The sequence below is a fragment of the Canis lupus genome, chromosome 7 (genome assembly GCF_048164855.1).
Source record: "Canis lupus baileyi chromosome 7, mCanLup2.hap1, whole genome shotgun sequence".
Lineage (NCBI taxonomy): Eukaryota > Metazoa > Chordata > Mammalia > Carnivora > Canidae > Canis > Canis lupus.
In genome coordinates this window covers 24,459,246-24,484,844 of record NC_132844.1, presented here as the reverse complement: position 1 = coordinate 24,484,844, position 25,599 = coordinate 24,459,246, and the positions used below count along the sequence as shown (strand labels likewise).

General features: G+C 34.3%; 1 protein-coding gene and 1 pseudogene across 5 annotated transcripts in view; one reads left to right on the top strand and one right to left on the bottom strand.

The window, feature by feature from the left end:
* RNGTT (RNA guanylyltransferase and 5'-phosphatase) overlaps positions 1 to 25,599 on the bottom strand; it is a 362,293-nt gene that overhangs the window by 153,572 nt on the left and 183,122 nt on the right. For all 5 annotated transcript variants that reach the window (XR_012033880.1, XM_072832087.1, XM_072832088.1 and 2 more), the window contains exon 12: positions 13,205 to 13,273. Coding sequence is in view for 4 of the 5 variants with exons in the window: in XM_072832087.1 (XP_072688188.1) it covers positions 13,205 to 13,273 (69 nt within the window). In the remaining variant the exon portion in view is untranslated. The remainder of the gene's footprint in view (positions 1 to 13,204; positions 13,274 to 25,599) is intronic.
* On the top strand, positions 19,922 to 20,190 carry LOC140636660 (ATP synthase subunit f, mitochondrial pseudogene; annotated as a pseudogene).

The window sequence follows — 25,599 nt, the reverse complement described above, 5'->3', positions numbered from 1 at the left end:
CATACAAAATTCTGTTTTTATTTCAGTGACGGATTACTAATAGAACAAAAATTCTTACTCAGAAATATGTGTCTCCAAAAAAAAAAAAAGAAATATGTGTCTCAGATAACAAAAGTAAAATCAAATATGGTTTTTAAAAGGTTAGAAATTAATCAGTTATTACTAAATATAAAATTTTACTATGCTACATAAATCGCTAAAATCCTCTTATAAAATACTATTAAGTATTATCAACTTTGTAAATGAAATTAAAAGATCTAATAGCTGTTAAGTAAAAGATCTACTACCTATAGCATATTAAAATGCCAAGGGTCATTTTTAAATATTCATTTTTAGATGACAAAGGTTAGCAATTCAAACTGTCAAGAAAATCATAATACTGAAAATAAAATAAAAATAAAATAAAATCTAACTGGTTTATGGTATAGACTAATAACCAAATGATCTCTTTAGTCTGATCAAAGTTTGAACCTTAAAACTTAAAAATACATAGGTTTACATAAAAATAAGCAGCTAATTTTTCCTTTGAAGAAAATACCCATTTTTCTCAAAACATTTAAACATTTTGTCAAATACAGCTTACATTTGAAATTTTTAAAAACAGTGTGCACAAAGTAATATAAGTCACCTTTAAATAAAAATCAGCTATTTTTGCATCAACAGCCAAGTACTTGGGGAAACCAAAAGACAGCATGTGATAAAGAGTAAACTGCCTTTAAATCTAATTTTGGTATTTAACTTGAAAACCAGGGGAAATCACTAGAGATATAGGAAGATCACTCTGAATGCAGTGTGAAGAAAAGACTAGAGGGAGACAAAGTGAATGTTGCAGGACCAGTTAGGATGCCACTGCAGCAGACCAGGCAAGAGACAATGAATGGTAAATCAGATTAGAGCTGTGACAGAGGTTACAGAGAGAAAAGGGAATAATGTATGAAATACTTAGGTGATACAGCAGGAAGACAGAGTAAGACCTGGACCTGGATTAGAGGGACGAAAGAAGGGAAAATGTCAAAGATGGCATCTAGCAGATTTCTCATTTAAGTGGAGTAGGAAATGCTGGGAAAGGAAAGGTTTTTACAGTTTGTGTGTTTGCTTGTTTCATTGTATGGGGAGTAGAAATGAAGTTTGGCTTTAAAATGTATTGAGTCTTTGGTGTTTCTGAGATTTTCAAAAGGCAATGTCAAGGTAGGCAATTAGATAACAAATACGGAGCTTAAATCAAAAGTCTGGCTTGTAAGAGGGTAACTAAAGCCATGGGTGTGGATAAGATTTCTAGGGAGAGAGTAGACCATTAGAAAGAATGAATGTCCAGGACATTAACTGAGAAAGTCCAAACTTGAATGGTTAGTAGAAGATGAAGAGCTTGAATGAGATGGAGAGAAAATGGTATAACACTAGAAGGAATTAGGAGCATGTGGTGTCATAGAGGCCATGAAAGAGAATATTTCAAGAAATAGTGGACAGCAGTGTAGACTACCACTAGATGATTAAGTAAAAAAAAATTAAAAAATTTAAAAGGCCCGCAAAATAATCTTGATTTTGCAATGAAGAGAAATTATTGTTGACTTTTCAAAAAAAAAAAAAAAAACCTGATTCACATAATATTTACTTAGGCAAAGCCCTTTTAAAAATACAACCTATCTAAAACTACAATACTTAAAAGAAATAAATCAGAGCTGTGATGTAAACACAATGCTTACATAGTAATCAATTCCTCCATATGGTCCTGAGGTAGTTCACAGAAATCTCTAACTTCAGAAATTAATGTTTTGAAGCCATTGGTCTAATCTTGGAAGTATCTTTTCAGCCCTGATTTTTCTATAATTCTGCAAATGCAATTTAATCTATTTTTTTAAATTGAGGCTTCCATGATAATTAATGACTGCTCTGTGTTTTAGTAAATATCAGATACTGGTGGATTTCTTTACAATCACAAAAAAATATACTCTAAGTTTTATTCTCCTGAACATATCATTAATTAACTTTGGTTTTCCTTTTTCCTATAAAAATAATGAGCTATGTGAAACACAGGACAATAAATGAAAAGGTAAGCAAACTTTCTTCTAAGCCAATGTTTGGTTTACACTCAATAGAATCACCACCTTTATATAGTATCTTTATCACTATTCTTCAGTTTTTTGCCAAGATTCAAATATTTTCGTTTTTACTCTTTAGCAAAAGTTATATGTTCTACCTTTTATCCAACTCTAATTCAGTCACTATAATTAATGTAATGGAGCAGAATTAACTTCTTGCTAAGTTTTAAGTAATTAGCACCAAACAAATGTAAACCAAAGGGTTTTTTCACAAGTAGATACAGAGGAATCCTCTTCATCCTTCACCATTCAATTGCCTTTGGAGTACTTCTTTGGTATCAGGGACTGGATTACAGGTTAAAAATCAAACTTTGTCTACTCTGACCCAGACTCCTCTCCACTTTATGCAGATTCACTCAGACTGCTAGAACGGTCACTCAGTTAGTTCCTTTCTTCATTTATTTTAAATTTTGGCCAAGGGAATCCAGCAATGCAATACTACATTGCGAAAAGTTTGGAAGATTTTCTGATAAACATAGTGAATTAAACAGGTGCATAAGTGATATTCACTTTGATTTGAAACCTCACTTAAGCAAGAGTTACAGAAAAGAAGTATCAACCGAAAAGGAAACATAGGAGGGAAGACAACAGCAGAAAACATGTCAATACATTTTTGAAAGGCAAAAAAAGAGATGGAGAAGTTAGTAGGGCACAGAGCACAGAAATCTGAATACTAAGTGCTTGCAGAAGAGGATACCAATGAAAGCGATTCATGCTGCATGTCACAGCTCCTCAGAACAGTTAGATAATGTGGGGAAAATAACTCAGAAGATAGCCACGGGGGAGAAAGTTGAGGCATGGCACTGAAAACAAGAAACGTTGAAAAATTTTAAAAGGAATATTTAAACCTCTATGTTCCCTCCTCCACCCTAGGCAAAATGCAGGAGATACCCTCACTCTGAAAAAAAACTGAAGCACAAAAGCTCTAGTCCAGAAGATTCAAGTGTAACTGAAGAGGGAAACTGAAACCTGATGAGTTCAGTAAGGCTTCCCTACTTAACAGTGGGCCCTCATCCCATTATCTTCTCTAGTCCAAGAATGTGCAACAATCAGGCAAATGCAACCAAGAAGGGGCCTGGAGGCTTGGTCTCTGAAGAGGTCAAAGAACTCCACAGAAAAGAACCTCAGATCCTAAGATTCAGATAACTCCCAATTTAAAAAGAGAAGGTGAAAAATTTACACATTTTAACATGATAAAAAAATACCATAATGCATATCATATTATTACAATATACCACATTAATCTGCCTAAGTGCCCATCATTTATCCTGCCTGCATTTAATTATTAAAGCTGAGTTTTAGATTTCCCCAGAAGAAAAATTTAGAAATGTTGGCAAATTTTACATTAAAAATTAGTTCTTGGTCTGATTAAGGTTCCTAAATTCTCATTCAGAATTTGCTTTCCATAGAAAGCCTAACAAAGGAAGGTAATTTACAAATCACACAAGTACAGAATCAGAAATTACACTGGGTATTGGGCTCTACAACTATTAGTGAGAAATACCACATCAAGCTAGGTAACAATGAAAGGTTGAAAAATGGCCCCCAAATACAATTGGGAAAGTTCATCCAAACAGTGTAATATTTATGCCATAAATTAAAAATGTTATTGCTTACCCTAATAAGTAGTCCTAAAATTACATATGATGAAAATGAATCATGGATACTAAATTATAGTAAATATACTGCCTTTAAATAGTGTAAAACCAGACCCACACTTAGTTGGTTGAAAAGGGAAAGATTAGCAAGCCTTAGATATTAAAACTAGAAATAAACTTTCTCTTTATAAACTGAGAGAATAAATAAAAACTGGAGTGGAAATAAATTTCTCATTGTGTGAGGCAATGTCATTTAATGCTCTGTCTCAGGACTATCTAAAATCACATCTCCCATCATTGGAAGCTACACCTGTCTGTAATCAACTCTGTTCTTACCTCTTTAGACAGAAAACTTAGAGCTGCTGAAAAGGAAAATTAATGTCTTTCCTTTCACTATGCAACAGCAATCAGATAAAGGCTATTTTTCTTGGTAAAGAAAAGGAACTGGACACCGTATATGAGCACTATGGTTTCAATCCCAAAGAATTAAGGGAAAGAAAAAAACTTAAGCATTCCTTCTTTGAAAGCAATAAAAAGAAATCATAAAAGTCATGAATTATTAGAAAAATAGATCTTAAACTCTGCTCTCTTTAGGAGAATATCATGAATACAATGTTTGATAATGTCATTCAAGTTCATCTACTTAATAGAAACTTAGATTTTCATTTTTTAAAAAGGTAGAAAAGTCACAAATCTCTGTGTAGAAACCAAGTATAGTCTCACTAGTGGCTCTGGTAAATCAAAAATGTGAAAATGGAACACAGAGGGCCCTTCCTGTGGTAGTGGCCCAAACTAAGGACACAGTACATAAGAATAGAAAAATCAGACTGAAATTACAAAAGTAAGATCATAAAAAAATAATAAACACTACAAAGTTGCATATAATGAAATTTTGCATATGAGTGAGAAAATTGCTCTCCTGAATGGATTCATGCTAAACTGGAACCTATCCTGGAAGACAGAGTTAATATATTTTATACTCAGAATACTCTTTAGAATATTTAACACAAACACAATAGAAATCAAACAAACAAACAAAAAACCTCACTGTAGAATTAGAATAGGACATGTGACTAAGTACCACATCCTTCTTACAGCCAGATGCCAATCTAATCAATTAACAGTGAAGTGCCACTAAAGGGCACACTACAAACACCATTAAAAGTATGCATCTGTGGTAAAAATTAAGACAGAAAGAGCTGACAAAGTGTACTTTTAAGAAATAAAAAAGTAGATAGAGGGATCCCTGGGTGGCGCAGCGGTTTAGCGCCTGCCTTTGGCCCAGGGCGTGATCCTGGAGACCCGGGATCAGATCCCATGTCGGGCTCCCGGTGCATGGAGCCTGCTTCTCCCTCTGCCTGTGTCTCTGCCTCTCTCTCTCTCTGTGTGTGACTATCATAAATAAATAAAAAAATTAAAAATAAAAAAAAATAAAAAATAAAAAATACATTAAAAAAAAAATAAAAAACTAGATAGAAAACCTCCATGAGAAATTACGATTAAAAATGAAACACATCAAAAATCATTAAAATGTTATGGAAAATGAAAAGAATTAATTAGCCAAAGATTAATAACTAGTACCGTATAGTGCTGTCATCAATTAAACTTTTGCCAAAATAAGTGGCTGTGAAATGCTTCTTCTAACAAAATGAGTCTTTGTAGATATGCACTAACCTAAGGATCTGAAAGGTTAAATTAATAAGAAATTGACAACATCCACTGATGAACAAAATATGACTTTCAAAGGCATTCCATATACTATAGTAACCTTAATAAATTTAGAATGCAAAAGTGAAAATTCTTTAAAAAAAAAAAAAAAGAGTGAAAATTCTATTGAAATGATGGTAGGAGAAAAAAATTATCAGAAATACAGTCATATAATGGTGATAGTGATAAACTTTATAACAACTCTATTTTATTTATTGCAATAATATAAATCTCCTTTTAAGAGATATATTGTTTTTATGAGAGTAATATTAGAATTTATTCTCTCTCTTATTAAGAATTCTTTACCCAATATATTTTCCCTGATATTGGCAGGAAGAATAAATTCTTTAGTGTTAATTTATACTCACATATGTTAATCATCATATGATCATTATAGAATTTCAGAGCTTAAACTATTATAACCTGTACATTTGACAGATGAAGAACTGGATAACCAAAGAGATATAAAGTGCCTTGTCTTAAACGGAGACCAATTCTAACCCACTGGGAAGTCTCTGAGAAGAATATGCAAGTAGCAAAGCTTGTATTATTGTTTCATGAAGAATAGTTGTTTGCATTGGGGATTCTGCAAGGAAATAAGTGAGAATTTAAAGAAGGTCACTGAAAAATTTCTTTAAAAAGAGAGCATAAATTAATTATACATATGCATGTACAAGAAAAATAAAATAGCTATAAATTTTAAAAATGTTTGCCTATATTTCTTTCTTTTGTCTGATTGCTGAAGCTAGGACTTTAGTACTATATTAAATAACAGTGATGAGAGTGGACATCCTTGTCTTGTTCCTGACTTTAGAGGAAAAGCTCTCAGTTCTTCCCCAATGAGGATGATACAGCTGTGGGTTTTTCATATATGGCCTTTATTACGTTGAAGTATGCTCTCTCTATCCCTACTTTTTTTAAGGTTTATATCATACATAGATGTTATATTTTGTCAAATGCTTTTTCTGCATCTATCAAGAGGATCATATGGTTCTTATTCTTTGTTTTATTAATCTTGACATATCACAGTGATTGATTTACAACTGCACCAAAAACCTTAAGATATCTAGGAATAAACTTAACCAAAGAGGTAGAAGACCTGTACTTTGAAAAGTATAAAATACTTATGAAAGAAACTTAAGATGACACAAAGAAATGGAAAAACATTTCATGCACATGGATTGGAAGAATGAACTTTGTTAAAATGTCTATATTATCCAAAGCAATCTATACATTTAATGCAAAGTCCATCCAAATACCACCAGAATTTTTCACAGATTAGAACAAACAATCCAAAAATTTGTATGGAACCAAAAAGACTCCAAATAGCCAAAGTAATCTTGAAAAAGAAAAGCAAAGCTTGGAGGCATCACAATTCCAGCCTCAAGTTATATTACAAAGCTGTAGGGATCAAGACAATATAGCCCTGGCACACAAAAAAACAGACACATAGATCAATGGAACAGAACAGAAAACCCAGAAATGGACCCATAACTACATGGTCAACTAATCTTTTACAAAGCAGGAAAAGAATATCCAATAGAAAAAAGACAGTCACTTCAACAAATGGTGTTGGAAAAACTGGACAGCTACATGCAAAAGAATGGAATGGACCACTTTCTTACACCTTATGCAAAAATAAATTCAAAACAGATTAAAGACAGGGGTGCCTGGGTGGCTTAGTCGGTCGGGTATCCGACTCCAGATTTCAGGTCTGGTCATGATCTTAGGGTTGTGAGATCAGGCTATGTCTAGCTCCACACTCAGGGCAGAGTCTGCTTTGTACGACCCCATGCCAACCCCCCCACCCATTGCTTACGTGCCTTCTCTCTCTCTCTCTCAAATAAACAAATAAATAAATAAAATATTTTTTAAAAAATAGATTAAAGACATATGAGACAGGAAACTAACAAAATGCTAAGGAAGAAACTATCAAAATGCTAGAGTAAACTCCTTGACATTGACCATAGCAACTTCTTACTAGATATGTCTCCTGAGGCAAGGGAAACTAAAGCAAAAATAAACTACTGAGTTTTCATCAAGATAAAAAGCTTCTGCACAGCAAAGGAAACAATCAACAAAACTAAAAGGCAACCTTTGGAATGGAAGAAGATATTTGCAAACGACCTATCAGATAAACAGCAAGTATCCAAAATCTATAAAGAATTCATCAAACTAAATAAAAGAATTTATCAAACTTAACACTCAAAAAATAGTCTAGTTAAAAAATGGGCAGAAGACATAACTAGACATTTTTCCAAAAACATACAGATGACTAACAGATACATGAAATGTTGCTCGACGTTACTACTTTCTAGGAAAATACAAATCAAAACTACGATGAGTTATCACTTCACACCTGTCAGAATAGCTAAAATTAACAACATAAGAAACAAAAGGTGTTGGCAAGTATGCAGAGAATGGTAAATCTCTTACACTGTTGGTCGGAATGCAAACTGGTGCAGCCACTCTGGAAAATAGTATGGAGGTTCCTCAAAAAGTTAAAAATAGAGACACCCGACAACCCAGCAATTGCACTACTAGTTGTTTACCCAAAGGATACAAAAATACTTATTCAAAGGGATGCATGCACCCTGCCCAAAGTTTATAGCAGTATTATCAACAATAGCCAAATTACAGAAACAGCCAAATGTCCATCAACTGATGAATGGATAATAGTATATCTATCTATGTGTGTGTGTGCGCATATATATGTGTGTGTGTGTGTGTATATATATATATATATATATATATATATATAATAGTGTATTGCTCAGCCATAAAAAGGAATAAAAATCTTGCCATTTGCAATGACCTGGGTGGAGCTAGAGTGTATTATGCTAGGCAAAATAAGTCAGAGTAAGACAAATACCATATGATCCCACTCATGTGGAATTTAAGAAACAAAACAGATGAACACAGGGGGTAAAAAAAAAGAGAGAGAGAGAGAAACGGGAGGAGGGAACCAGAAAATAGACTTAATTATAAAGAACAAACTGAGGGTTACTGGAAGGGAGGTGGGCTGGAGTTGGGGTGAATAGGTAATAGGGATTATGGAGGGCACTTGTGATGAGCACTGGCTGTTGTATGTAAGTGATGAATCACTAAACTCTAACTAATTGTACACTGTTTATCAGCTAACTACAGTTTAGATAAAAACCTGAAGAAAACATTTTTTTCCTATATTGATAAAATATAAAACCAGTCAAATCTGAAAGGCAAGAGGAAAATCTAATGATATATTTTCATTTCTTTGATGAACATTTTCTAAGACATATTGGGACAAACACTATCCTAGACATTGGACAAGTAAAGATAAATAAGAAAGGAAAGTACTAATAACCTCAGAGAAACCCACAGTATTTATGAAACAAAAACATAATCAATATTTACCTTGTGAGGTGGTAGCTACTTCTTTACCTAGTATAAGAAACAGCAAGGTTATCTTGGAGCTCTTTCTTGCTTTGAGAATAATCATTTAAGTCATCTATCTTAATTATAAAGATTCTTAGCAAGTAATAACAACTCTTCAAGAAAAGAGGAAAACAAAATTTTTCTTGGTTTCATAAAAGCAAACCTCTCCCCATAAGTCTTAAGAAATGGAGAGCAGGGACAAGATGGAATATGAACAGGAACCCAATCTCATCAAGCCTCCAACTGTTGTTTCTTTTTCAGTCACAATATTACATCTCTCTTCGTCTGGTAGCCTCAAATGAGATCAGTTGGCGTCAAAGAATCTGAGAATCTCCATGTCAGGGAACGGGAAGGTACAGATCTGTGACCACGGCCTAAGCTGTTACAGGAAAGATTTACTTCTAGACAAAGGTGTATATGAGGCTAGAAATCACTTTGACCAAGGCAGTGTAACAGTAATGACAGAGGAACAGTATGTGATGTGCAGGTATATGTGTGTGCTGCCCAAAGAATTAAAACAGATTAAGTGCTCATGCCTAAGGTGACCTAGAAGAAATCTAGAAACTACTTTTCCATCTTCTCTATACCCTAAAAGACTACCATCAGGTGTTAACAGGAGTAACTTAGAAATACCCATCCTCAACAACATCAACAAAGAAATGATGGCAGCAAATGCACAAAAGGATAGGGTCAATCTAAGAACTCAGCAGAATTCCCCCTTTCTAGAATCTGGTAGCCAGAATCAAGGTGGCTAAGATGGGATAAGTTTAAAAATCTCAGGACATAACTGTAAGGGGGAAAACCCTAGGAAGTAAAAAGGGATGCTTACAGTACTACACTACACTGTGACTCATTTCTTCACAGGAGAGAAGCGGTCAAGCTATTCCATTTGAATAATAAGGAAATATAAACTTAATTTTGTTCTGCAAGCTGGGAATCCCCAGGATGGGTGGAGACAGTGAAGAGAAGTCTCAAGGAGAGAAAGCAAGGCAGCAGGACACTGGAATGAAAGGCTCTGGGCAGCCCGGGTGGCTCAGCGGTTTAGCACCACCCTTGGCCCAGGGCATGATCCTGGAGACCTGGGATCGAGTCCCATGTCGGGCTCCCTGCATGGAGCCTGCTTCTCCCTCTCCCTGTGTCTCTCATACATACATACATACATAAAATGTTTAAAAAGAAAGGCTCCAAAAGGAATGCCTTCAAGTAAAACTCAAACTGGATATATCACCTGATAAATCTGACTGTATTGAAAAAAAATTAAATAGTTCCTTTAAAGAGTTTAAGGGAAGAAGTAGTGATAATCATAACAAATGAAAATATAAGGCATTTCCTAACTTTAGAGGAAAAAAGTTTTCTATGAAAATATAATATTATACAACTTGACTCAGATGTGAACAATATTTATGTTACCACAGAAATACAAATACTGAATATTCATTTGACCAAAAATGTGATATAATTATAATGGGATGACAGAAGGAGAAGGGGTGATGTTGGAGGAGTGAAAGAACTCAATCCTGTTCTTCAACAGCAGAGAGTAGGCAGATCATGTATAAAACAGAAAACCAAGGAAGAGCAGCATAAACAGATTCTGTAGAAATAGAGGAAAAAGAGAAAAAACACACAGCAAACACAACAGAAAATAATTACCTCCTAGGAGTGGCATGTTGAATGTAGGGAAAAGTATGAGAAGAGATTGTTCTATTTTTCGGTAGAAGCCATGATATTGGATATTTTGACTTTTAAAAACATATGCATATGTTATTATGTGTTACTTGGAACTTACAGTATTTTTTCCATAATATTACCTTCTTTATTTTGAATATACAAAAAAAAGGAGAAAACGATAAGAAATACGATAGCATAAATCCTCAAAAAACTATTACACTCAGATCCAAAGGTATATTAAAAATTATGTCAAAAAAAGTATATATGTCATAATTAGGTAGCATTTATGTCAGAATGTAAGGATGGATCAACAGGAGAAAATCACTATAATTTACCATGTCATGAAAAGGAAAATGACATGGCAATCTCAATCAACAGATACAAAGAAAACACTTGTTAACTCCGAAAACCTATTTATGATTGGAAAAAAAAAATCTGAATAGAAACAAAAATTTCTTAGCATGATAAAGATTCTCTAAGAGAAATATACCAAAAACATCCTTAATGGAGAAAATTTAGCCACATTTCCTTTGTAGTTGAGAATAAGGTAAGAATGTAACCCTCTCCTCCACCCAATAAAGTCAATGTTTAAGCCAGTACTAGAGGTTCCGGGCAATATGTAAAATTAGACAATAATTAGAACTAAGAACACTCAACAAGATTCTTGAATCAACAAAATAAGTCAACAATGTGGCAGTACGTTAGAAGTACCAAATAAAGACACCATTTACTCTAAAAATGGGAAATAATAAATATCTAGAAATTAAACGACAACAATTAAAAACTTACACTGAATTAGAGAACAGAAAAAGACCTGAAAAGAGCTAAACCTTATTCACTGAGATGAGCTAAACCTTATTCACTGAGATTTCACAGTGTAAAAACATCAACTTTTTCCAAATTAAATTCAAAGCAATTCTAAATGAGCTACTAACAAGAATTTTTCGGTAACCTGACAAGCGACTTCTGAAATTTATATATTAAACCGAATGTCCACACATATTTAAGAAAATCCTGACAAAGAACAAAGACTTGCCTTACTAGCTATCAATTACAAAATCACTGTACTAACAAGTCTGGTTATTTGAGTGAGAACAGACTAATACATCAGCTGACTTTTCTAGACATGCCACAGGCTCACATGTCAAGTCATTTCTCTTACATATACTGAAACCTCATATACACATGGATGTGAATTATGAGTTGAACACAGTAAAATTTACTGCAATTACTTCTATCTTTAAACTTCATTTCAATCTAGGGAGATAAGGCCTAGAAAATACTGGAATTCAAAGATCTAGCTTCCATCTTCTTAAGATAGCATTTTCTACAATTTTCCCCAGCCTTTAACTCTCCTCCATCACCTTTCCCTCAACCACAGAATAGCCTTTCCCTACCTGTTTGGCAAAGGGGACTGGAAGGAAGATAGAAGCCAATCACATATCACATTATATCTAAACTTGTATATTAAAGTTCTACTATATATGTAAAATATAGATAATATAGTATTTAATACACAATCTTCAAAAATATTAGTTTCCTTCCCTTTCTCCAGGTACCCGGTTTGATGTCTCTCTATACAACTTCCTAGTTAGCCCATACCCTAATTTCTAAGGCTAGAGTTACTGAAGGAAAAATGCAGTGTATGAGGCATACTGCAGCACATGCTGAGGTGTAGTACATTAACTGCATGAGGTATAGTACAACTCTTTCCTGCAGAGCAGTGGTTTTCATACTTGAACATGCATCAGAGTCAGTGGAGAGCTTGTGAAAGCACAAATTGCTGGACTCCATTCCAAGAGTTTCTAATCAGTAGTGTCTAGGGTGAGCTGCTTTTATAACAACTTTCTGGGTGGTGCTAATTTCCTTGTCCACAGGCCACATTTTGAGAAACAGTGCCCTATGGAGCACAAGGTGTTAAATGAGGGCAATTTTGTTCTCCACGGGAAAGCAGGCAGTGAACGTGTATATTTTTGGTTGTCATACCTGTAGAGATGGGACTGAGGGAAGAAGTAACTCCGGCACCTAGTAAGTACAGACTAAGGATACTGCTAAACCCCCTAAAATACACAGGACAGCTCCCCAAAGCAAAGAATTATGTGGCAAAAAAATGTCACTGGTGCTAAAGCTAAGAAACCACACTATCAAGCAAAAATGGAACTTACACCCAATATATGATGACCATTCAGTTACTGCAAGTTCTTCAGTGAGTTTCAGAAATCTGACATGTATTATTCAAAGAATTATATTTTCTTCAAGTATTACAGATTCTTTGAATTTCACTCATCCATAACAAATTTTAGAAATATTAATATTTAAGGGTAATTGGGGTACAGAAAGAAATAAGCATTTAAGTAATGTTATCAGTAGACTTCTAGTAAGGAAACAAATTAACATTTTGCAAGAATTATTTAAAAAACTAATTGTATCAAAAGACTAATTTCCTTGAAAATTAATGATCAATGTTTATTTCATAAGCTTAGTGAAAAGCAAATAACTGTTCATTTTATCATTATATATTGAATATAAGTGAAATATCTTGTAATAAATTATTTAAGGATAGGCAGTGATTGTAGCAGTAATCAATCCTAAGTAAATATACCTCAAGAAAATGTACTTTATATATACATATACATGCATGTGTAGACATATATTTATATACATACTACAAATGCACACACCGCGTGCACACACACACACACACACACACGAACTTACTCCAACAGGCTGAAAAATAAGTCCATCCATTTCATGGCTGACTTCTTTGGCAAAATTTCCTTCAAGTAACTATAAAATAAATACACACATTTTCAGAAATACAATAATCACTTAAAGAGTATTTTAATTTTTTGCAAGCTTTACAAAAATTTCTTAATACATAAGCTTTAAGAACTGAAATACAAAATGGGGGAGACAGATGACACAGAGGGATCTAGATTAACATATTGCAAGATTTTTTTTTTTAATGAATAAAGACTGTCACTCCATGGCAGGCTAGATATCTTGAAAAAGTCGTAACTAAAACAACCAAAATGATGGATAAAATATTAAAAACATTTTTAAATGCATTGCTGAGGCAGCACAAAAGGAAGGAAGACAGAGGCCAAAATCAAAGTGAAAATAGAAATTCTGAGAAGTAATTAGTACAGGGAATAAAACATAAAACATGCACAAAAAAAGGAAATAGCAGAGAACCTGCAAGGGGTAGATGGAGGCTGGGGGCAGAGGAGATATCCCCTGAGAATCTGTAACCACAAGCAAGCTCAGACATGGGATCACAGTCCAAAAACATATCATCTGTGTCTTCCCCAAACCCACCAGATTTTTTAAAAAAATTTTGTCCTACTTTTTGTTTTGTTGTCTTTTTTGTATTTTTTCAAGCAGAGAAATGCATTACAAGGGATACACAGTATAAAATACAAATGAGTTTTTTCAATATCATTATCTACTAAAGAGTAGAAGACATAGTCCCAAAGCTCTCTCATTAGTTCTGAGCAAAGAGTTTTAAATGTTTCTTTCACAGATTTCTATTATTCTGAAGAACTGAATATGTGTTATCACTAACGGAAGCCCTAAACATTGATTTCCGTATTTCAGAGAGCCAGAGTCTGACCAATTTACAGCACAGTCCAGATAGGTCCAGGATTCAAATATTCCATATCCAAAATTTTGGATATGCCCCAGGAGACATCTCTTTTATCACAGTTACAACCTCTTAAAACCACTTCATCTATAGGGAGATTTGTACTCCAAAAGCAATAACCAAAATTTCAAGTTTATTTCACATGCAACAAATCTGTGAGTCTCATCCCAAACTGTGGCTTCATCTTCTCTGCCACTTCATTCTTCAAAATTTGTAATTTGTCTAAACTGAGGGCAGTTCAGAAAGAAAAACAAGAGCAATCTTAGTTTGCAACGACTTTAAGACCACTCTGATTTAAATATCTAAATTCCCTTAAAACTATAAAGCTCCTTAGTCAAATTCATAGGGACAGAAAATTAGGGAGCCCGGGCAGGGGGAGTCAGGGGAGAATAAGGAGTTAGTGTTTAATAGGTACAGAGTTTCATTTGGAATGATGAATGATGATGAGAATGATGAGAAATGATGAGTGAAATCTGGAAATGATGAGAAAAATGGAATGATGAGAAAAATCTGGAGATGGATAATGGTAATGGTTGCACAACAATGTGAATGTCCTTAATGGCACTGAACTGTATGCTTAACAATGGTTAAAAAGGTAATTTTAGGTATATTTTAACACAGTTTTTTTTTAAAAACTACAATGCTCTTGAAGTTCTCTTTTTGGTTCTGCTTTTTCCTTTTATTACAATATTAAGACTTCTTAGGGAGTTGGCAAACTGGGAATCTTAGTCACATTATCCAGAGTCTGGCCAAACAGGCAAAAATTTCAAGAGTTCCAAGATTCATATGTTTGTCTCCAATGCACTCAGTATAAATGACCTAACAAATTAAGAAGGCAATTTTCCAGAATAAAAATTCCATGTGAATTAAAAACACTGATTTCTTATAAATTTCTTTTAAGAGAGGAAAAATAAACCCTAAGCATCAAAGAGTCAAAATATCAGCTTACATTCTTGCTGGAAATTTGGAAGACAATGTTAAATTAAAGACTTTGGATCATGTATGTGATATATTCATCCTAGAGGAAAAATTTTTGAAACTTGTTCTCATACTGAGAAGCATATCTAATTAGACCTTCATGTTCTATTTCAACCTTTTTCAAATATTCACAAACTAATGATGGGTAAAGGCTCAAGCAAGATAGAAAAAGTATAACTTTAATACTTCTTATATCCTATCATGTAAGAAAAGGTAACCTGCTAAATTCATAGCACAAATTCTACTAAGAAATAATACAACGAAAACCAATGCCACATCACCATTAAAAAAAAAAAAAGTTTGTTTGTTTGTTTTTTTTCAAGTAGGCTCTGCACCCAACCTGGGTTTCAAAATTACGATCCCAAGACCAAGAGTCACATGCCCTACCAGCTGAGGCAGCCAGGTGCCCCTAAAAAACTTTTTAAAGGTTAAAGGAATTTGTTCTCCTTTAATTGTAGGTACATCATCTATGGCAAGTAAATATAGCTTTTCCATTCTTAGATCTGAAGTCTCAAATTTATATAATGGCTCCTCCCTTTATACAAAGTATGTATAAAGTAACAGTATAGAGTTGGTAAGACTCTAAATAACATGATGTTACTTGTTGCAGAAATGAAAATAACTTCTTCATTTTTTATTTTACTTTTTATGAACTAAAAACCTGTTGAGACAAAACAAGAAACAGTTTTTGTTTTTACTCTTATTTTACTCCTTGTTGATTACTCCAGACAATCTTTCTTTTTTAACATTTACATTAGCACCTATCACATACTATAGGACCTATAAAAAAGTGTTGTTGTGTTTGGTTCTTAAAATATGTCATTCAAAATACATAATTCTTCACAAGATTTGTATTTCTGAGTTATTATTATTTAACTTGCCAGAAAAAGAAACTGAGGCTATTAGAGATTCAGTAATGAGCTTCAAGCCAGACAGCTAAAAAAAAAAAAAAAAAAAAAAAATAGATTTCAATTAAAAATGAGAAAAAAAGCAAAGAAAATCTGCTTTAACTCTGAAATAAATGTCCCAAACATTTTTGCAACATCCTATATATATAGGTCCTCCAATCATCATTCAAGGTTTACATATTTTATTTTCTTCATTAGATTGTATATATGTATGTATGTATATGTACGTATTTATTTATTTGGAAAAGAGAATGCATGTAAGCAAATGTGGGAGCAGGAGTGAGAGGCACAGACAAGCAGACTGTACTAAACACAGAGCCCGAAGTGGGACTTGCTCTCACAACCCTGAGATAATGACCTGAGCCAAAAACAAGAGTAAGATACTCAACTGAGTCACCCAGGCACCTCAATGTTTATAGACTTTAAATGTATTGTACCATGTACTACTATATAAAAAAAGGTATATACAAAGGTAGGTAAAATTCTTGAAGGGGAAGAAAATATTTTTTAGGAATAGAGATCAAATCTATATATTGTATGAATATTGTATAATTTATCACTAATAGAGTTACGTGTTCATATTTGAAATCATATAAAGTATTTAAATTAAATCATATAAAGTATGTTAAATTAAAAATACTGCTCTTTCCCCTTCACAACTCTTGAAAGACAATATATCCAAATTTCTCGTCATCTTCATATATCACTATCTTCATCATTATAGCCAAAATTTAAGACATTTAACCTATTTTCATTATTATCACTCTTGTCTCCTGAATAACAATATACTTCAAATTATACATGCAACTTTCACAATAAATCTTATCCCAAGTTAAAAGTACCAATTGAATAACATTAGGAAGGCTTTTCCCCTTCATTCATTCTATATGTCTATGTTCATAATCTTCTAAGTGTTTAGCCCCTTTAAAGTTATCTTTAAAAAAAAAAAAAAGATTTTATTTAATTATTTGAGACAGAGAGAGAAAGAAAGAGAGCATAAGCGATGGTGGGAGAAGGGTAGTAGAAGGAGAGGGAGAAACAAGTTCCCCACTGACCAGAAAGCCCACACAGTGGGGTTCAATCCCAGAACTCTGGGATCATGACCTGAGCCAAAGGCAGACATTTAACCAATTAAGCCACCATGTGCCCCTCCTTTAAAGTTATCTTTAAAAGTCTGTTTTAAGGGAAAGTTCCACTTTCACTTACTATAAAAAGTGGCAAGAGAATGTTGCTTCTAATATGATAATTCTTTTTTTTTTTAATTTTTTTTTTTTTATTTATTTATGATAGTCACAGAATGAGAGAGAGAGGCAGAGACACAGGCAGAGGGAGAAGCAGGCTCCATGCACCGGGAGCCCGATGTGGGATTCGATCCCGGGTCTCCAGGATCGCGCCCTGGGCCAAAGGCAGGCGCCAAACCGCTGCGCCACCCAGGGATCCCCTAATATGATAATTATAAAAAAGCAGATAATCTATAAAATCATAATTTTTGATAAGGCTATTTAGAAAGCTAAGGTCTCTAGGCAACAGGATGAACTGAATCCCAACCCCCTCCCAAAAGGAGAGAGACATATAAATTGATCCACCTTTGGGAGAATTCACCTTTTGTATTGATTTGTATTGATTCAATACAAAAGATGAACAGTTTCTTTTGGTAGAAACTGTTCTTTGCTCCACACTCTCAATAAGCCCATGAATAGCAGTCATAGGCTGAGGGGATGTGAAGTCTCTGGAGTATGAAAGATAATTATATAGCAACACAAACCCATCTCCGAAAGAGAACAGACTGATTCAACCACTAATTTCCCCACTTCAAATGAGATCTATAACAAACTGAAAAAGAAGTATACCCATTTACTAAGCATAAATACATTTACCTCAGTCTCTACTGTTCAAACAGAAAAAAAAAAAAATCTAGCACCCAATAAAAAAAATTATCACATATACACAAAGCAAGAAAAAAAAATGATCTACATTCAACAGGTAAGACTGTCAAAAGAACAAGACTCAGATATGGCTAATGTTTTAAAACTATAAAATACTTTAAAATAACCTTAACAGGGCAGCCTGGGTGGCTCAGCAGTTTAGTGCTGCCTTCAGCCCAGGGCACGATCCTGGAGACCTGGGATCAAGTCCCACGTCAAGCTCCCTGCACGCTTCTCCCTCTACCTATGTCTCTGCCTCTCTATCTCTCTGTGTCTCTCATGAATAAATAAATAAAATCTTAAAAAAATAAATAAATAATATAAAATAATCTTAATATTTTAAAGGAAAGGGTGAAAAACATGTATGAACAAATGTGGAATTTCTGCACAAAGAGATGAAAACTATAAAAATGAGACAAGTAGAAATATAAAATATAAAAAAAGGTATTAGATAAAAAGAATGCTAATCAATGGAAATAATAATCAATGGGATTATAGCAGACTGAACACAACAAAGGAAAGAATCACTGAGGGAGAATCTTGAAGAAGAAAACTGTATCAGTTCTTCCAACTGAAACACAAAGAATAAAAGGGGGGGAGAAGAAACTGAGAATTAAAGAGCCAAGAGATTAAAAAGATATAACATCCGTACAACTGGAGTGTGATTTTAAAAGAAGAAAGTGATAAGGAAACAAGAAACAATTTGGAGGAATAATGCCTCAGAGTACTGCAAAATTAAACACACATTTGCACATGTACATACCCCAAGAGAAGCCTAGAGAACAAAAAGGATTTAAGAAAAAGAAGTATAGTCAAACCCCAGTAAGAAAGAACAAAACTTACATGCAGAGGTATAAAAATAAGAACAACAGCAGACTCTTTGACATGAATTACATAAGCCAGAAGGTAATAGAATACCAGCTTTAAAGTACTAATAGAAAAACTATAAACCCAAAAATCTTTAACAAATGAAAATATCTTTAAAAAATGGGGGCATTATCAGGGAAATACAAATCAAAACCATAATGAGATACCACCTCACACCAGTGAGGATGATAATTAACAAGACAGGAAATAAATGTTGGAGAGGATGTGGAGAAAGGGGAACCCTCTTGCACTATTGGTGGGAATATGAACTGGTACAGCCACTCTGGAAAACTGTGTGGAGGTTCCTCAAAGAGTTAAAAATAGAACTGCCCTATGACCAGCAATTGCACTGCTGGGGATTTACCCCAAAGATACAGATGCAGTGAAATGGCAGGACACCTGCACCCCGATGTTTATAGCAGCAATGTCCACAATAGCTAAACTGTAGAAGGAGCTTCAGTGTCCATTGAGAAAGATGAATGGATAAAGAAAATGTGGTCTATATATACAATGGAATATTACTCAGCCATTAGAAATGACAAATACCCACCATTTGCTTCAACATGGATGGAACTGAGGGTACTATGCTAAGTGAAATAAGTCAATGGGAGAAGGACAAACATTATATGGTCTCATTCATTTGGGGAATATAAAAAATAGTGAAAGGGAATAAAGGGGAAAGGAGAGAAAATGAGTGAAAATATCAGTGAGGGTGACAGAACGAGAGACACCTAACTCTGGGAAACGAACAAGGAGTGGTGGAAAGGGATGTGGGTAGGGGGTTGGGATGACTGGGTGACAGGCACTGAGGGGGGCTCTTGATGGGATGAGCACTGGGTGTTATGCTATATGTTGGCAAATCAAACTCCAATAAAAAAATATACAAAAAATTAAAATAAAAAATAAAAAATGGGGGCAAAGTAATTTTTTTTCCAACAGACAAAATCTGATAAAATGAATTTCCACCAGGCTATCCTACAAAAGATTTTAAAAGTCTTCTAGTAGAAGAAATATGATATAAACAAACAACAAAAACCTGTATCTAAACAAAAAATTTCTGAAGTGCTTCAGAAATGGCTGAAAACTAGATAAAACAGACACCCATGACTCCTAGATGGAGTCATATGTACCAGTGAAGGAGATGAAGTTCATGGATGACAAACTAGGAGGGCTGCCAAGCTGGATACTAATGCAGAATTTCACCCCTACAGGCACTGCTGGAGCACTTTACAGAGGTTACTACTGGTACTACAACAACAAGGACGTCAATATAAGAAAAGGGGGCATCACTGAGATTTCTATGGTGCTGGCAGCTATGGGCTTTTCAACTACTGTCATTGCTACCAGGAACTTAAACATGAGCAGCTACAAAAGTACCACTGAAGAAGGCCCAGTGTGGAGGCACATTCTGCATTCCTGACCATGACTTTTCCCTGGCACCTGAATCTTTTCATATCCTAATTGAGAATTAACATCCAATAAAAGATGACTGGAAAAGAAAAGAAGAAAAGAAAGAAAGAAAGAAAAGAAAAGAAAGAAAGAAAAGAAAAAAAAGAAAAGAAGAAAAGAAAAGAAAAGAAAAGAAAAGAAAAGAAAAGAAAAGAAAAGAAAAGAAAAGAAAAAAGAAAGAAAAGAGGGAAGGGAAGGGAAGGGAAGGGAAGGGAAGGGAAGGGAAGGGAAGGGAAGGGAAGGGAAGGGAAGGGAAGGGAAGGGAAGGGAAGGGAAGGGAAAGGAAGGGAAGGGAAGGGAAGGTTGAACAATAGAATAAATCCTTTCATATCCTATATGAGAATTAACATCCAATAAAAGATGACTGTTAAAAAGAAAAAAGAAATGGTTGAAAAATAGAATAAGATATTTGTTAATTTCTTTAAAAGATAACTAATTAAAGCAAATATATTAAAATGTACTGTGTAGTTTATAACATGCTTTTGGAAGCAAAATATATGACAGGAAATGGAATGATATTGTTGTATGTTTTTTACCCCAACTATAAAGTGATACAATATTATTTAAAGATAAACAGTGAAAGGCTAAAGAGATATATTATAAATCTTAGGCTAACTCCTAAAATATAAAACAACGATGTATACCTAATGGGCCTAAAGTGGAGCTATAAAGAAATGAAAACATTCTCAAGTAATCCAAATGACAGTAAGAGGGAAAAATGGAAATAGGAACACACAGGCAAATACAAAGTAGCAAGATGGTAGATCCACACCAAGCCACAGTAATAATTACATTAAATTTAAATGGTACAAGCACCCCATGTAGAAATTGTCAGGAAAAAAATAATCAGAACCAACTAACTATAGGCTGTCTACAATAAACCCACTTTGTATATAAAGATTGAAAGCAGAAGGATAGATTAAACTCACACAATGTTATAGGTTAATTATGCCTCAATAAAGCTGGATGGATGGACAGAAAGATAAACGTACAATGAGAGAAAAGATATTAAATCCTAACACTAATGAAAAGAAAGCTGAAGTGGCTAGCCTATATTAATATTCGACAAAGAAGACAAGAACAAGAAATATTGCCAGAGATAAAAAGGACCTATAACAATCTTAAGTGTATATGCACCTCACCAAAAATAGTAATAATTCAAAATGCATTTTTTTAAATTAACAGAGTAGATAATAAAAATAAGGCAAAACTCCTCAATTATACATGGATCATTTAAGACTCTTTTCCAAATAAATGATTCGACAAGTAGAAAAAAACATTCAGTAGAGATAAAGATGTCTTGAAAACACATATGTTAGAGTAGGCAGTTAGTTAGGTTCTAACAGGACACCTGGACATTGGCAAAAAGGAAGTCATGGTCAGCTCTTGGGAAAGTCAGAGGCCAGTCCTGGCACCATCCAAAACAAAGCCACATGAAGCAAACCCAAGATGGCTGACATAGGAGGCCAGAAACTTGGAGGCCTTTTGTGGATGACCACATAAGGAAGAAAACGCCCAAAACCTGCTCCCAAGAAATCCTCATCCCAAGTAATATTCTACCCCCTGGTTAACAACTGTCAATAAAAGGTAGAAACTCAAACTCCAGGACATGCAACTCTGTCTCTGCTTCTGTCTCTGTCTGACTCTCTCTCCGTCTCTGACTCTCTCTCTCTCTCCCACTGTCTCTTATTCAAGCTCATGGGCTCTCATCTCTACTTTTCACTTAATAAACTTTCCTGTATATGTTACTTATCTGCTGTGCTGCAGTCTGAATTTGAATTAATTCTTGTTACAAGATCAAGAATCTTCAGCAATTCCTTTGTCTGGCTGGGTTGAGGCCCCAGGGTCCAAGGTCTCCCCAGTTTACACAGCAACACTTAAAGAACACCAGTCAGAAAATGAGTGAGTATATGGAACACTATAGCAACACTGAAACAACCTGACCTAGCTGACATTTACATGACATTCTATCCAACAACAGGAAAAAATATTTTTCCAAGTACATAGAGCACATTTATAAATCAAAGTCACACCAAGTATGTTTTCTGATCACAATGAATTAAATTAAGTATCAAGAAAAAGATATCTGGGAAAGCCCCTCAATGTTTGGAAACTTAACACACTTGTAAATAACCCATGAATAAAAGAAGAAATTAAAAGAGAAAACTTAAATATTTCAAATGGAAGGAAGATGATAAAACAGTAACTGAGATTTGAGGGATGTGGCTAAAGTACACTTAGGAAAATTTATTGTACTAGATGACTAACCAAAAAAAAAAAAAAAGAGGTCACAAATCAATGATGTCAACTTCTACCTTGAGAAACTAAGAACTCTAGAGAATGTAGGAAGTTCAGGGAAAAAAAAAGAGCCACCTTGGCTGAGATGATAAGCCCAGTGAAAGAGAACCATGCGCCCCTAAAGCTAATAAGCCCCAGATATAGTTGAAGAGGAGGGCACAATCTCAATTTACTAGATGGCAGAGAAGTTGATGAAATGTCTCACAAGTTTTTAAGAGATGTAAGTTGTGGTTAGAAAGGAATATGTCTGCACTTAAAACTTTAAAGTAGGAATAGTAGCCAGAAATAAGTTGCCAAAGTGAAAGTGACTAAATCAGAAGAAAGTCACTGAATTAAAAATTACAAAGAAATGGAAAACCCATTGTAATAAACAGATCAAACCAAACACAGGGAAGCTGTATTCAACAAGAGTGATGGGCAGTCTGAGAGAATTTAAGTCAGGCAGAGTCTCCAAGGAAGGAATAGTTAACCAAGGAGCCAAAAAGAGTTTCAATATACACTGTTAAAATAGCATGGCTTGAAAAGTTAGGTTATTCTAATAACTTAAATAATAGGTATTTTAAAAACTCATTTTGTTATTTTCTTGTCTCTGATATTACATTCCAAGATAGAACGTCCTATAATTTTAAGCTACTTTGGTTTTTTCCTCTTCCATATTTTAAGTATAACTTATTTATGAGCTGCACTGGTATTCTTAAAAAAAAAAAAAAAGATTATTTATTTATTCATGAGAGACAGAGAGAGAGACATAGGCAGAGGGAGAAGTAGGCTCCCCATCAGGAGACTGATGCAGGACTCGATCCCAGGACCCCAGGATCACGACCTGAGCAGAAGGCAGACATTCAACCAATGAGTTACCCAGGCGTCCCTGCACTGGTATTTTTATGTAAGAAGTGCTAATCTAAGTTTTTCTGAGAGAATTTATTGGATAACACTTCAATAAAAATAAAATTTCCATCAGTGTTTATTAGGTAGCTATTTCCTGACTGCCTACTAATGCTAGCAGTCTAGCTAGCATTAAACAAACTGGGGAACCAATGATAATATAAGCTTAGGCCAATATGCCTAAATAATACCTTAATTTTAAGTCATTAGCAAAAGCATTAAATGCAGTGATAGAACTAGCCATTACCTGTCAATCTTTCTACAGAAAGATAGTTCAACTTAAATTACCGAAGTTGTTTCTAAAACACTTCTAACAAATTCTTAAAAGCTATCTCACTTTTAAATACAAAATTTTAACTGCAAAACCCTGGAAGCTTTAAAGTGGAACATATAGTGAATTAATCTTTTTATCTTCCACCAGGTTAAATTAGATGAATAAAAGGTAAAATAGTAGACATAATATACCAAATATTTTTTTAAGATTTTATTTATTTATTCATGAAAGATGGGGAGAGAGAGAGAGAGAGAGAGAGAGAGAGAGAGAGAGAGAAGCAGAGACACAGGCAGAGGGAGAAGCAGGCTCCATGCAGGAAGCCCAATGTGGGACTCGATCCCAGGTCTCCAGGATCACACCCTGGGCTGAAGGCGGCGCTAAACCGCTGAGCCACCCAGGCTGCCCCCAAATAATTATTAATGAAACATTATAGTGTGTCATCAAGTTTTACTTATAAAAACATAATCCCATCACTGGAATACCGTCTGAAACATCCTAGAGGAGACATGTAACTACATGTAACTTTCTATTGACCAAAAATTTGTGGAAATGGCAAAAAGGTAACACACCAGATGATGGACTTTGAATTGGTATTTTATGTGTCTATGAATCAGAAGTAATTGGAAACCAAATTGTTATAAATGTATAAGCAAAGAAAATAATGCAAAAGGGCTTGAAATTAGAAACATAAAAAACAAAACAGAAACTGCAAAGTTATAAAGCACAGAAAGGAACCTCTTAGCAGTAAGTAAAATGATAACTTAAGACCACAATGAAGAAGAAAATGAATCCAGTGTCATTGGGAATGCAACTGGCAACATCTATTCATTAAAGTAAAGAAAAATACATCAAGGGAATACTTAAACAAGAAAAGAATAATCTCCATCTTTCTGTTCTGGACTATTCTACTCACATAAAACATTTTCTGAGCAGATAGCCCCACACAGCCCCAACCATTTGAGAATATTCAATATAGTAACTTATATCTGCTTATTTAATTGTGCTTTCAATAAATCCCCTAAAATTCACGGCTTTATTTTACCAATCCCCCCAAAATGGAAATCTCCACTCACCTGGATACTACTCTTCATTCTTTTTCATTCCTAGAGTCTAACTTCTGGTTTAGGTTAAGATTATTCAATGCTTCTGTACCCTAAATATTCTTCTAATCAGTACATAATCATTCTACAAAACTCATCCATCTAGCTCACCAAAAAGGCAAGATTATTATCTCCTTTTGAAAACAATGATTTGATTTACATTATTTACCAATGATGATTCAACAACTATATCATTAGCTAATCAAAATATAAATAGCTTCAAATGGCTCTTTCAACCCATACTACTACAATTAAAATCAACCTTAGTATAAATCTGGTAAGTGCCACATGACAAGTTAGAAAATCTATTAACAAAATTTCTCTAGGAAATATAGGTTCTTTATTATTTTTGGTATATTGTCAGTCTTACTTTTACCAAAATTCCCTCATAATTCTATAAAATGAAAGTCAACTCACCCTCATGGAATAATCAAAGTTCTTTATGCCAGACTTCTTTATTTTCTTTTTTTTTTTAATTTTTATTTATTTATGATAGTCTCACAGAGAGAGAGAGACAGAGACACAAGCAGAGGGAGAAGCAGGCTCCATGCACCAGGAGCCCGATGTGGTATTCGATCCCGGGTCTCCAGGATCGCGCCCTGGGTCAAAGGCAGGCGCCAAACCGCTGCGCCACCCAGGGATCCCCAGACTTCTTTTTCATCTCATAATTGAGGCATTATTCATTTATTCAAGAAACATTCATTTGATGTCAATAACTCACAGCCATTCTATCAAGTGTTTGAGATTTAAAAGAGATCAATAGGTTTTTATCCTGGAAGAGCTAGT